The sequence below is a fragment of the Mus caroli genome, unplaced genomic scaffold (genome assembly GCF_978045245.1).
Source record: "Mus caroli unplaced genomic scaffold, Mus_caroli_1 scaffold_17, whole genome shotgun sequence".
NCBI classification, from domain to species: Eukaryota; Metazoa; Chordata; class Mammalia; order Rodentia; family Muridae; genus Mus; species Mus caroli.
The window spans coordinates 33,266,836-33,281,585 of NW_028227272.1; the positions used below are offsets into that span (position 1 = coordinate 33,266,836).

At 40.4% G+C, this 14,750-nt stretch overlaps 1 protein-coding gene and 1 non-coding gene across 2 annotated transcripts; one reads left to right on the top strand and one right to left on the bottom strand.

Moving 5' to 3' along the window:
• The first annotated feature begins 1,041 nt into the window (after nt 1–1,041).
• On the top strand, nt 1,042–8,610 carry LOC147000632 (stefin-1-like). Its single transcript, XM_085832240.1, has 3 exons — nt 1,042–1,107; nt 4,156–4,257; nt 8,485–8,610. Exons 1-3 carry the CDS (start codon nt 1,042–1,044, stop codon nt 8,608–8,610), a joined length of 294 nt encoding a protein of 97 aa, XP_085688366.1.
• A 133-nt stretch (nt 8,611–8,743) lies between these two features.
• LOC147000633 (U6 spliceosomal RNA) lies at nt 8,744–8,848 on the bottom strand. Its single transcript, XR_015045808.1, has one exon. It is a non-coding gene; the product is annotated as a U6 spliceosomal RNA (small nuclear RNA).
• Between the last annotated feature and the right edge of the window lie 5,902 nt (nt 8,849–14,750).

Here is a 14,750-nt window from a genome sequence, read left to right on the forward strand (position 1 = left end):
GTGGTGGAATCACCCCAGTGGGCAGGGATGGGTGAGCAGCAAGCCTCTGTCCCTCTGCTGTGCCCTGTTCCTTGTTATCCCTAGCACGCCCCTCTTGACACCCAGCAATTCTTCTAATGAGAAGCTTTACCTTTTACATGGGTGAGATATTACCTGGTAAGTTACCTACTGACTACAATCCCATCACTTGGGAAGCAGAGGCAGAAGGATCAGACATTTAATGCCATGTCTGTAATCCCAGTGCTCTGTAGATGGAGTCAGAAGAGTCACAAGTTCAAGGTTCATTGTGAGTTTGAAGACATCCTGGGCTACAGTATGAATTCCAGTCCTGCCTGGTTTACATGCAAGCCCTTCTAAAAAAGGAAAATCACAAGGCATTGTGGGGCACAGCTTTTATTCTAGTACTTAGGAGGCAAAGGCATGGAGTCTGAGGACATCCAGAGCTACCCAGAGAAACCTTGTCTCAAAAAACAAAACCAAACAGCAACAAAACAAAAATAAAAAAGAGGAGAGTCAAAAGTATCAGAAGAAATGATGGTGTTTGCTATCTTATTCTTCATGTTTGGGGAAAAACATTTTAGAAACTGCAAGTAACAATCTCCTTAGTTTTATTATCTTTATAAAGTTGGGTGGATCCTGCGCAACCAGCCTTGACATTACTAGGTATTCTCTTTAAAAAACTCTTTAAGCATTAACATATTTTGAAACTTAGGTTATTCATGCCCTTCCTCATATGACACAACAGGATGACATTATTAGCACAGAGATGGCAGGGAAAAACCATGTTCACCACACCTGAGTCCTAGGCACACAAGCTTGCTCACTTCCCCCAACTCATTTTCCCCCAACTTCACTCAGCATTTCCTGGAAGGGGTGCAGCAATACTTGCCTAAGGCCACACTCATTTCCCCATTCCCTCAGATAATGTGGAGATAAATAATTATAGGAGGTTTTTACAGATACCTTTAAAACCCCGAGTCTCAGTGCTTACAGGATCATTTCTTCTCAGTGTCCAAGCCAGCAAAGAAGCAACTCATCAAGATGATTCTCGGAAGTGTTTCAGAGGCAAGACCAGCCACACCAGAAATCCAGGAGATTGCTAACAAGGTGAGTGGATGTACTTCAGGAAAAGACATGATCCCAAACCAAACTTGCAAAATTTGATTTACAAGTTGGCCCTGTGTTAAGAGTATGGGAAATGACAGAAACCATGAATAAATGATTTTGTTCAGACATTTATACAGATAAAAGTAGATGTATTTCAGAGAAATTTCAAGACCCCGAGAGTAAAATCGGCCTAGTCACACTTTTTACTGCAGCCTCAGTTTCCCTAGTAGCTGAAGGTAAATTCATGTTGGATCATCTCTACACCTCACATGTCTGATCCCAGGAGCTCTAATGACGGATGGAATATCCCAGTCACTCTAGTTGAAGCTGATATATGGAGGCTTCTAAGGCTGTTAAGAATCCCTGAAGTGATTCCAAGATGCTACACCCACCAAACTATCATAGTCAAAATCGAACTCAATGTTTCTAACAGGTTAATAATACATGTTGCTTAACTATCATTTATAAAAAAAGATGTATCATGTTGCCTGTTTTACAAAGGAGAATTATGGAGGTAGGTTTGCAATCTGTCACTTTATTTTCTTAAATTGTTTTGGTCTCTGAAACTGAAACATCATGGAGGACCAGATCAGTGTGGTTTGTTATTTGCTTATGTGTTTCTGTGTTTGTTTGAGACTTGGTCTTGCTAGACGGTCGAGTGTGCAGATAACTAACTACAGCTAGCCTCAAACTGAAGGCACTCCTGCTGCCTCAACTTCTCAAGTGCTGAGATTACAGTCATGTACCATCATTCTAGGAACCATCAGATTTTATTTGAGTAGAACAGATCGGAGCCTTCATGTTTATGGCACTGAACATTCTAGAGGGGCCACAGTCCTAAAATTCAGTGACTAAATATTTAAAGGTAAACAGTTTTCACTCATAGGTTTATTTCAGTAAATATCTTGGAGCATTTTATTTTTGAGGAACATTAAATTTTTAAATCTTTATGAGAATCTTCACATTCCATTGGTATTTTCAATCTTAAATGTGCACATAAGTCACCTGTTGTTACAGACAGTGTGCAGATCTGACTGAAGAAGTTTAGACAGGTCTGCATGTCCTCAGTTCTTCCAAGGTCTCTGGAAGTGTGGGCACTCCTATCCATGACTTCACTTTTCTGTAGGAACAGATATATTGAGCATCCTGGAAGGATTGAGGGAGATGGGGCCTTAAAATTGGATGCCAAGGAAAAGTTATCCATTTCACCTGTAAGAAGAAAGAGCTAAAAGGACTAATATATACCGTACATAAAAAGTGTTTCAAAAACAAATATGCACACATGAGTCACAGTTGGTATTTAGGTTCAGCGAAATAAAAATCTTCCTGTTCCAGGAACCAGAGTTATAGGGGATAGACAGGAAAATATAGTTACCTGAAATCAATCACTTACAGCAGATTTTATTGATTTTCTTACTAGTTGGTCATCTGGTTATCTAGAGAAATTATTCTTTTGAAGCAGGTGTCTTCCTTTTTGTCACACTTGTCCAAACCTCACAAGTTCCACTAATTTTTTTGCCTCTAGTTTTCCAAGTGCCAAGCACTACTGGAGGGTGACATCTTGCCTGGCAAGGATGTTCACCATTTGAACATGATACTCTCATTAGTTCTTTGAGAATTTCATAGATACATAAAACACATTTTGATCATACAATTTTTAATTTAGGAAGCAACTAGAAGGGCTTATCTTGATAATTATACCATCTGTGGATGACATCTTCAATAACAATATTTAATAGAAGTGTGTTCATATAGATCTACAGAAGCAGATGGAAACATTAATAAGGTCACCTCACCTTGGAAGGAGCTTTGCTGTTTTAAAAGCCTTGGTTTCTGTCCCACCTCTCAGTTGATCTTCAATGTCTCCAGAAAGGCAAGGATGCATCCTATCCTATTTTTAGATGATGAAACCAAGACTTAAAATGCTTAAGAGTCACCCAGATGAGACACTAACTGCCCTTTCCCATTGAACATTTTCAGTACACTGTGGAGCTCTGCAGGAATGAGGGGAGAGAATGCACTAAATTTGCCTTCTCTGTGGAAGCCAGGGCCGCAGGCTTAAAGCACCACGGGAGATGCATAGCCAAGAACCATTCCATAGGGACATTTCTTGAGTCACTCCTAGGTATTGAGCAGCTGGCTATAAACTGTACAAGCTACATAAAGGCTGAAAGAAAAGGCCTGTATTACCCCCAAATTAGCAGTATAGAGCAAATCAAAATATCTAGGGATTATTATAAAATAATCCTTAATTAAGCACTGTTTCATGATAAAAGGTTTAAGACCAAAAAGTACATTAGGCACTGCTGCCAACTCCTTTACTGTCAAGTGAGCAGGTACAGGGTGGTGGCTCAGCTCCCAGGTGTTACTCATCTGTCCTGTCTTGTAGGAGACAGCCTGAGGGGACACCTCCCACTAAAGTTTTGGGAGGCAGGGAAACAGACGGTACTTTTAGGAAGCATGTTCTGAATCATAGCAATTGTCCCCCTTCTAGCGAAAAACACCACTGGGCACATATTATAGAAAGTCCTTGTTAAGTCAGGAAATTCAGTCTATTCCTCCTAGATTATGGTCTGTTGGGTCCCCACACAGTGTCAGACCAGAGGGGGTTATTGTATCCCTAGAATGATCTGAGGGGGCCCAGAGAAATCTCTATGTGCCGTTTACTTTGTATTTACTGAACAAATATAGATATACCTATTGGGTCCCTTCATTGCAAATTATAACTTTATTGTTTTGTGTTTTTTTTTTTAAGTATGTGTTTGTGTCTATGTATGTATCTGCATGTTTGTGTTTTAATTGTTGAGGCAGCGTTCAGTGGGTATCCTCAACTAGCCTGGAACTTTCTTTATAGCCAAACTGCTCTTGAGTGACATTCTCCTGCCTCAGTCTTTCAGGTTCTGAGATTAGAGGTTAGAGGTTTGAGCAGCCAGCCCAGGCTCATCAGCATCTCTAAGGACTCTCAGCAGTATGAGGGTCCTAGTTTTGTGAAGCAGATAACCTGAGTCAACACAGCCCTAACATCATCCCTTACTTTCTCCTCATAAGGTCAGACCTCAGCTTGAAGCGAGAACCAGTGAGAAATATGAAAAATTCGAAGCCGTTGAGTATAAATCTCAATTCGTCGCTGGACGAAATTATTTCATTAAGGTTAGACACCAACCTCCCTCAAGCACTGATGCAGTTGTTTCCTGTTGCCCCAACTGTACCTTCATTTCTACCACTGGTCTTTATCCACTTGTAAGTGGAAACTCCCAAATCCATCTGATGACAGGATATTTACATTGTATTTCCTCATGAGTACAGAAAGCTTTCTTATGTGGTTCTTAATTTCTAGAACCCTATAGAAAACGATGGTATGACAGCTCAGACATTGGTTAGTGGCCAAGGCTGCTTATTCTGTAAGCTAGATTTTGAGGCTAACATTTCAGTGTGTAGTAATTGGCCAGTGTCTTAGAGCATTTTCCAACTCAAAACTTCCTAACTTGATGTGTGATCCAATTACATGCACTTAAAGAAGGACTTCAATCATTAGCTGAAAGAATAATTCAAGTCACTTCCATCCTTTAAATGAGTAGTTATTAACAAAATTTAAAGAAAATTTAAAAGTTATGTTTCATACATGAGTGCTCTGTCTACATGTTTGCCTGCATGCCAGAAGAGGGCATCAGGTCCCATTATAAATGCTTCTGAGCCAGCATGTGGTTACCTGGAATTGAACTCAGGACCTCTGGAAGAGCAGTCAGTACTCTTAACTACTGAGCCATCTCTCCAGTCCCCAAATCATTCTTTTCATAGCTCAAGCAGGTCCAACTGATGGCACTCCAGCAACAGTCTAAGCCATACTTATAGTATTTTATAAATACGTTTTAGGAGCTGGAGAAATGACTCAACTGTCAAAACTGAAGGTGGCTTTTGCAGAAACCCCAAGCTCAGTGTCCAGCACCCACATCAGGTTGCTCACAATCAAATTAAGTAACTTAATTAAAAACTCAGTCATGGGTAATAAATAGGAGCTGTATTTATCTCTTTGTATTAAACAATGTCAACCCTGACTGAAAAGATAACAGTCAAGTGCCTTTACCTCCTCTGCTTCGTCATTGGACCAAGGCACAGTGGCATTTGTTTCTTCTTAAACAAAGTTACTTAATTTTAAGTAATCAAGTAACCCCAGCTGTAAAGATCTGATACCTCTGGTCTCTGAGGGCGCCTGCTCCTATGTGAGCATAGTCATACACAGACACATAGCCATACACACAACCTTATTAATGTTAAAACAGATTGTATATCAAAAATTAAATTACATGGTTTCCTGATTAGTTCTAATAAAAATATTTTGACATTCTTATGATATTATGTGAGATGATTAAAAAACTCAGTCATGGGTAATAAATAGGAGCTGTATTTATCTCTTTGTATTAAACAATGTCAACCCTGACTGAAAAGATAACAGTCAAGTGTCTTTACCTCCTCTGCTTCGTCATTGGACCAAGGCACAGTGGCATTTGTTTCTTCTTAAACAAAGTTACTTAAGCTATATGCTTTTAATGTTCAGTTTGTTTGGCTTTTTTTTTTTTTTGTGACATGAGTTGAACTAGCCAGCTCAACATGAGCCACTCTCAAAGCTGGGTTGTATATGAGGATTGGAGCAGCTCAGTTCAACCAAATTTGAGTTCCTGATATGTTTGAGGCCCGAAGAAACATGTGAGCTAACCCCAGCTGTGTCCTCAGAAGGGACTGGTCCCTTCCATGATCTTTCTTTACATCTGAGAAAAAAAATGTTTAGGAAAAATGATTGTATTCAAAGACAGGAAAATTTGTACTAAAATTGGGATTGTTTTGATAACTTTGATTATCCAAATATAAACATTTCATATTAACTCCCTCACCTATTTTATTAAGAAAAAATTCATCAGAAAATGATGTTGGCAATTTTTTTCACTTGACCACTCTATTTCAATGTGGTTTCTTGCTCTCTATCCTGAGCCCCACTTCCTACCTCTGATTTTTTTCCCTCACCCTCCTTCTGCTATTAAGCCTTAGTTTCCTCCTTCCTTTCTGCAGGCTGGCTATTGACCCCATTGCTTTCATCCAGTCTCTAGATTTCATTTGTTACTGGTAGGGTTTTCTGTCTGTCTTGAATCCCCCCCTGAGAGAATGGTAGAGGACCACAGGCTTTGATGTTAGATTGTCCTGGGGTTGACCTTTGTTCCACTTCTGCTTGTTGAATATGTTCATACTTGTTCCAAATACATGTGATCCCAAGATCTTCTCCTGTAAGCCTAATAATCCCCTACCCTAAACAGAGAAGTAGGCTTAGGATGTGCCAGGTCCTGTCCTACAAGCAGGCCACACCCCTCTTCAACCTATCCTCATACACAAAAAAAATCCATGAAACAAACCTAAGCCACTTTTACCTTGTTACCAATCAGAAAATTGATCTCTGGAAATGTAAATGACTCTGGAAGTTCACACTAATGGAAGCAGAGTCCAGACTTCCCCCTGGAGTAATAGCTGTGCTGGCTCCAGGAATATCAACCATGTTTGCTAAATAGGAGCTCTTTTCCAAGTAGGAAACACATGCTTTTTAAAAAGATCCACTGTAGAGTGAGGAGAATACAAACGCTGAGCATGGGACACACCTGTAATCCCATTCCTCTGAAGAAAAGACAGGATTCCAAGTCTAAGACTAGCCTGGGCTACACAGAGAGATCCTGCCTCAAATTGAAACAGACCCACAAGAGAAACAAAATGATGTACATGTTGGCATCTAACAGATCTGGGTGCTAATTTGGGCTCTGCCACATAGTCACTGAGAACTTTATGGGGGAAAAATTACATCAATGTTTTTAGTTTGTGGTACTTCGGGTGTTTGGGTTGTAGTTTGTTTTGTTTTGGCTGTTGTTGTATCAACACAGGTCTCATGGATCTCAGGAGGTCCTGGAACTCAAACTCCATATATAATTGAAAAATGACCTTGACTTTCTGCTCCTTTTGCCTCTAATCCCTGAGTGCTGACATTATAGGCACACACCACTGGGCATATGTGTTGCTGGTAGACCAAACCTAAGGCTTCATGCAAGTTAGGAAAGCACTCTGCTAAGTAAACTGCATCCCCAGCTCCAGAAAAATAGTATCTTTAAATCTGTTTCTGGCATCATTCTGACATTGATGGTGTAACAGATATTTTTTTTTTCAGACCTACGTGACCACACACATGCACACATATGTGCATGCACATACAAACACTTTTTGTATGATGCTTATCATACTGACATAAATTAATGGTAAACTCTGGTTAGTAGCATTTAAATATTAAGGTAGGAAGGGATATCAGAACACAATGTCTACTGTAAAACACAAAATTATATTGTTCTGATAAAGAAAAAAAGTGGCAGTTCTTATCGGGATGGTGTAGGACCCAGGTTCATGACCAAACTACCACTGGGAGTGTTACCCTGATGGTGTCTAGGCCTCTTTATTTTTACTTTAGGGAAGGAGGCAGCCTTGTGCACATTCATAAAGTAGGTTTGAAACACAGCATAGATATGGGGACCATACAGTCCATATTTTCTAAAGCAAATCTGAGTTTCTTTTCCCTTACTAAACTATATGCCAATTTTTCTCTCAACTTAGAAGTCAGAAAACTGAATCACCAGAAACACAGGCTTCCCTCAGCTCTATTCCAGGCATCATGAAAACAAAATGTGACTCTGGAATGTAGTCTGTGCCAAGCTTTTAATGTAAAGTACAATACATTAAACCCAGATGGAGAAATGGGTTAGTAGGTAGGAGTGTGGGCTGTTCTTGCAGAGGACTTGGGTTTGGGTCTAAGCACCCACATGGTAGCTTGCTACTATCATTGATACCAGTTCTAGGAGATTTAAGGCCCTCTTTTTAAGGCTTCAGGCTTTCCATGCATGTGATGTGCACTTATATGGAAGCAGGCAAAACATTTACATATAAATGGAATAAAATATTTTTTCTAAAAGGTATTAAAGATACATCTCAGAAATATGTTTTCTGCTTTATTGTTAGGTGCTCTTCTTCCCAATGTACAAGTTGATGAAAGTTCAGTACATGGGTGCTGCCTTGGGCCAGAAGCATTGTTTCAGGCAAGCTTGGCACACCAAGTGTTGACAAGAAAGTTGATCTGTCATATGTTTGAGATCCACATGAATAATCTTTTTTTCCTTTTTTTTCTTCCATTTTTCTTTTCCTTCCTTCCTTCCTTCCTTCCTTCCTTCCTTCCTTCCTTCCTTCCTTCCTTCCTTCCTTCCTCCCTCCCTCCCTCCCTCCCTCCCTCCCTCCCTCCCTCCCTCTCTCTCTCTCTCTCTTTCTTCTTTTCTTTTCTTTTTTTTTTTTTTTGTATTTCAGATGGATGTAGGGTGTGGTTGTTTCCTTCACATAAAAGTCTTCCGTGCACATTCTGGAAAAGATAATTTTGAACTTCATGGTTACCAAACGAACAAAACCAAAACTGATGAGTTGACCTACTTCTAAGCAACAAATTCTAAAGTGATCTGATTCCGTTCATTAGAGATTCAGCCATGAATAAAGAAACATTCTTCTAATACCTGCTTGCCTCCCTCATTACTCAGTATTGTGTTGACATTTGCTTCCTAGACAATTGTTTTTAGACATGGGATGTTTCATGAATTTGTGTGTCATCTTTGGGCAACAGCCATGGAAATCTCCGTATCATTCCAGTTTTTAATATACATGCTGCCATACAGAGCACAGTGTTCATGGTTCAGAGTTGATATTCTACAAAAAATACTGGAAACCTTAGAAAACTTATGGCACAGTTGCAACTGTGTAAAGGATCTTTTCACCCCTTCCTCACTGCAGGTGCATTGATGGCTGTCAGGAAGCTCACTCCTTGGTCCCTTCGTCTGCCTGGAACCCGGCATGTCATCTGTGCTTTCATGTTTGAAAATAAATTTGGCATTTTACAAGTTATGTTTTGAAACATTCATAACTGATAACTAAGCTGGGCTCTCCCCTCCTCCATTCTTCTCTTGCACTTGAGAGTCACTGGCAGTGATTTCCCCTCACAAGCAAATGCTTCCCAGTGCTCACTCGTGCTCACTACGGCTCCTACTGACTTGGCCGAGTCTTAATGTCAGTAAATGGACAATAGTTAAGAGCTTACATGAGATTTAGAAGATTAGATTCCTAATCTGTACTCAAGAAGGTATGTCTGCCAATGCACATGTGGTGGAATTGTGAATCAGTTTTCTCCTTAATTAGCCAGAATATGGACATGTGGTTAAATAAGTGTAAAACTCCCTGACGACATTCTTCTCACCTCATCAGACTAAATAGAACTGAACACAGCCAAATGAATCTGGCATCCTTCACGTGCAAATGAGGTGCTAATTCATCCTGTAGGATATTTGGCTTGTGAGCAAATATCTGGAGTATGAGCTTCTTAATAAATAAGACTCAAACTACCGACCTGTAGACATGTCTATACGATCACGAGCAACTCAGCTCCTAACAACCACTTCTCTTCCTACCCGGCAAAGATGTTTAGGAAGGAGTTTACAGGAAAGAACCACATCTCTGATGTCTGTCCACTTGCAAGAACTGGCCCATTCTTGAAAACAATCGCCCTGCCAAGGCTACAATGTAATAACATCCCCAGTGGCTTGTTTGACCATCGTCTGGGTTCTTCCCAGAGAATTCTGAGCATCCGAGTCTTCTTCGGTATCCTGCCAGGAAGACTCTTCCATCTGGTGTGTAGTTTGGTCCCTTTGAAGACAGAGGCCACAGGCAGTTGCTGAGGAGTTCTGAGAGCATTCAGACCAGTACATGATAGAGGAGTCAAAATGGTGGGAAGCACAGATGTGGATCCCCAGCTGGTGCCGGATGGCTGCCCCTTCCCTGCTGTTTCCTTTCCTGGGTAACTGCCGAAGACTCTCCATCTGTCTTTGATAGCCAGCAAAGAGTCATTAGTAACTGTTCCCAACACACCTGTAGTGGACTTCCTAAATGTATCTAAAGGTTTCAAACGTTTCCAAATTTTGTGTAAACAGAACAGGTACTTTGCTTGCCCTTAGTCTGTGCTCTCTGTCCATTTCTCTTGTTGCTCTGATGGCTCTCATTTACAAAAACAACTCTGCTTACAAAACAAGATACTGAGTTGCCTTAAAAGGTAAACTGCACAAATCCCAGTCAGTGATGATTTTGGTAAATATAATTAACAGTAAACAATCACACTCATGATGCCTGGCTTGCTTGTGGTTAAGAATTTAAAGTTATGTTCTTTATTTAGCTAATTGTCAGTGTTGTTTGCTTTGCCTTTTCCTTCCCCAGAGCACAGAATAAAAATTTATATATTATTAAAACAACAACAACAACAACAACAACAAAACCCAGAGTGTTTTATTCTGCAGAAGTCTAGCATGCTGGGGGCTCCCATTTAAAGATAAAGACAACCAGGTGAGCTCAGAGGCCCGATTTAAAGCACATTAGTGAGATTTGGGGGGTAGGTGACTTTTATCTTGCTCCATCTCTAGGGACATTCAAGAACCATGAATCTGGGGGTGGGGGCTGGAATCTGTTACTGGGGGAGGTCTGGAACCTGCTGCTGATCCATTGTCCTCATTTCAGATCAGGTAGAAGGGCAGCGTCTGATGACAGAATAATTTCTGACTAGCTGCATGAAATATTTTTTTCAATAACTAACTTAACAGGACTTGCCTGGACTTGCCCAGTTCTTGGGCCTTGTCTCCTGACCTACCAATTTTAAAGCCTGTCATTAAGTCAGCCTAACCTCACCATGATAGTTCTCATAGTCGTTCTTATTATATATAATTTACTGTTATTAGAGATAAAGCCATTTCTTGAAATAAAGGGGGGGAGAAGCTGTGATGACCCACACATATTGTATTTACCAGCTATGAGAAAGTGCTTTCAATTTTTAAATGAACCAATGCCAGGCTGGCAGGACACGTTCATGTTTGTCACATTCTTATCTGCTCCAAAAAGAAAGGCAAGATGCCCTGGGAAAGGTCACATAGCCCACAAAGCCATCTGGTTGAGTAAGGAGTGTGACTTTTTGTATAATAGAGGGCTGGTGGCTTGGAGGTAGGACAAGAGAATGGCCAGAATGTAGGCCTAGGCAGAGATGCAGATAGATGCAGAGAGGACTAGACAGACACAGAAAGAAGATGGAAGGTAGAGAGGACAAAGCTGGGATGTAGGCTGTGAGAACCACATGGATAGACACAGTGGCAGAGAAGTGGGTTGGGCTAGCTGAGAGACTGTCCACAAGGTAAAATAAGGTTACTGTTCTACCATCCAATGCATTTGGGAGTCTTCCAATTGTGAGTGTCTAAACTATAGACCAGTGGTAGAAAGGAAGCTACAATTTGGGCAACAGGAAAAATTGTAACAGTGCTTGAGGGAGTCTAACCTTAGTGAAGTAATTTTGCTTTTGGACGACTTGAGATTTATACTCCATGGCTTTGAATTTTTCATTGTTTCTCATTGGTTTTCTCCTCAAGACACCCTTTAAAATTACAATTACACAGGACTAGTGGAAGAAGTACAATAATTTTTCCAGCTACCATAAAGCAATTACCTCCAGAACAGCAATCCACTGGTTACTATGAATTTGTGTGGAAACACAAAGAGTAGTTAAATCTAAGGAGATTTTAAAAAGGTGACTATATCATATGGTATGCACTCACCATATGTGAAACAGGTACTAAATAATTAGGCCATGAAGATTTGTATAATTCCAAATGATTTGAAGATTTAATAGTAGCTATCTTTGAAGCTGGCCCTTAACTACAGTGGCTGGTGTGGTAGAGAGAGGAGGCTTTGGCTATGGAGCAACATAATAGGACTAGTAGGGTTAATATTGTCAAGGGTCAGTTGGTAGGTGAAAGTGAATATGGTGAGTTAGAGATGTATAATATGTTTGATGATCTCACCTTAGAGCAATGTCTTACAGTAGTTTTAAATGCTTGGGATAAGGTTGAACAACAGTGAGGATGATCTGAATCATTTACCAAGATTCCCAGCCAGGGCTCAGATGAAGCTTTTAGTTATTGTTTTTACAATGATTAACTTCAACTGCAAATGAAGCAATATCAGATCCAGATGTAAGAGCAGGATTAATTGAGTCTTAAGCTTGTAAGTATACTAATACTGAATGGAAAAAGACTATTATACCTTTAAGAACCAGATCTACACCTACTTATGCCCATTCTCCTGTCCCACCTCCAAGCCATCAGCCCTCTAAGATGCAAAAAGCCACACTCCTTACAATAACAATTACCTTTGGGGGCTATGTGACCTTCTTCAGGGCAGCTTGCCTTACTTTTTGGAGTAGATGAGGATGTGGAAAACATTTATATTATCTGCTAGCCTGGTTTTGGTTCAATTAACATTTGAAAGCACAGGGACACAATTTCTCAACGCTGATAAATACAATATGTGTGGGTTTTTTTTAATTAGGTATTTTCCTCATTTACATTTCCAATGCTATCCCAAAAGTCCTCCATACCCTTCCCCCCACTCCTCTACCCACCCACTCCCACTTTTTGGCACTGGCGTTCCCCTGTACTGGGGCATATAAAGTTTGCGTGTCCAATGGGCCTCTCTTTCCAATGATGGCCGACTAGGCCATCTTTTGATACATATGCAGCTAGAGTCAAGAGCTCTGGGGTACTGGTTAGTTCATAATGTTGTTCCACCTATAGGGTTGCAGATCCCTTTAGCTCCTTGGGTATTTTCTCTAGCTCCTCCATTGGGGGTCCTGTGATCCATCCAATAGCTGACTGTGAGCATCCACTTCTGTGTTTGCTAGGCCCCGGCATAGTCTCACTAGAGACAGCTATATCAGGGTCCTATCAGCACAATCTTGCTAGTGTATGCAATGGTGTCATCGTTTGGAGGCTGATTATGGGATGGATCCCTGGATATGGCAGTCTCTAGATGGTCCATCCTTTTGTCTCAGCTCCAAACTTTGTCTCTGTAACACCTTCCATGGGTGTTTTGTTCCCAATTCTAAGAAGGGGCAAAGTGTCCACACTTTGGTCTTCGTTCTTCTTGAGTTTCATGTGTTTTGCAAATTGTAACTTATATCTTAGATATTCTAAGTTTCTGGGCTAATATTCACTTATCAGTGAGTACATATCATTTGAGTTCTTTTGTGATTGGGTTACATCACTCAGGAAAATGCCCTCCAGGTCCAACCATTTGCCTAGGAATTTCATAAATTCATTCTTTTTAATAGCTGAGTAGTACTCCATTGTGTAAATGTACCACATTTTCTGTATCCATTCCTCTGTTGAGGGGCATCTGGGTTCTTTCCAGCATCTGGCTATTATAAATAAGGTTGCTATGAAAATAGTGGAGCATGTTTCTTTCTTACTAGTTGGAACATCTGGATATATGCCCAGGAGAGGTAGTGCGGGTTCCTATGGTAGTACCATGTCCAATTTTCTGAGAAACTGCCAGACTGATTTCCAGAGTGGTTGTACAAGCTTGCAATCCCACCAACAATGGAGGAGTGTTCCTCTTTCTCCACATCCTCGACAGCATCTGCTGTCACCTGAATTTTTGATATTAGCCATTCTGACTGGTGTGAGATGGAATCTCAGGGTTGTTTTGATTTGCATTTCCCTGATGATTAAGGATGCTGAACATTTTTTCAGGTGTTTCTCAGACATTCAGTATTCCTCAGGTGAGAATTCTTTGTTTAGCTCTGAGCCCCATTTTTTAATGGGGTTATTTGATTTTCTGGAGTCCACCTTCTTGAGTTCTCTCTATATATTGGATATTAGTCCTCTATCTGATTTAGGATAGGTAAATATCCTTTCCCAATCTGTTGGTGGCCTTTTTGTCTTATTGACGGTGTCTTTTGCCTTGCAGAAGCTTTGCAGTTTCATGAGGTTCCATTTGTCAATTCTCGATCTTACAGCAGACTCCATTGCTTTTCTATTCAGGAATTTTTCTCCTGTGCCGAAATCTTCGAGGCTTTCCCCCACTTTCTCCTCTATAAGTTTCAGTGTCTCTGGTTTTATGTGGAGTTCCTCGATCCACTTAGATTTCACCTTAGTACAAGGAGATAGGAATGGATCAATTCACATTCATCTACATGATAACCACCAGTTGTGCCAGCACCATTTGTTGTAAATGCTGTCTTTTTTCCACTGGATGGTTTTAGCTCCCTTGTCAAAATCAAGTGACAATAGGTGTGTGGGTTCATCTCTGGGTCTTCAACTCTATTCCATTGGTCTACTTTTCTGTCGTTATACCAGTACCATGCAGTTTTTATCACAATTGCTCTGTAGTAAAGCTTTAGGTCAGGCATGGTGATTCCACCAGAGGTTCTTTTATCCTTGAGAAGAGTTTTTGCTATCCTAGGTTTTTTGTTATTCCAGATGAATTTTCAGATTGTTCTTTCTAATTCGTTGAAAATTGAGTTGTAATTTTGATGGGGATTGCATTGAATCTGTAGATTGCTATTGGCAAGATAGCCATTTTTACTATATTGATCCTGCCAATCCATGAGCATGGGAGATCTTTCCATCTTCTGAGATCTTCTTTAATTTCTTTCTTCAGAGACTTGAAGTTCTTATCATACAGATTTTTCACTTCCTTAGTTAGAGTCACGCTAAGGT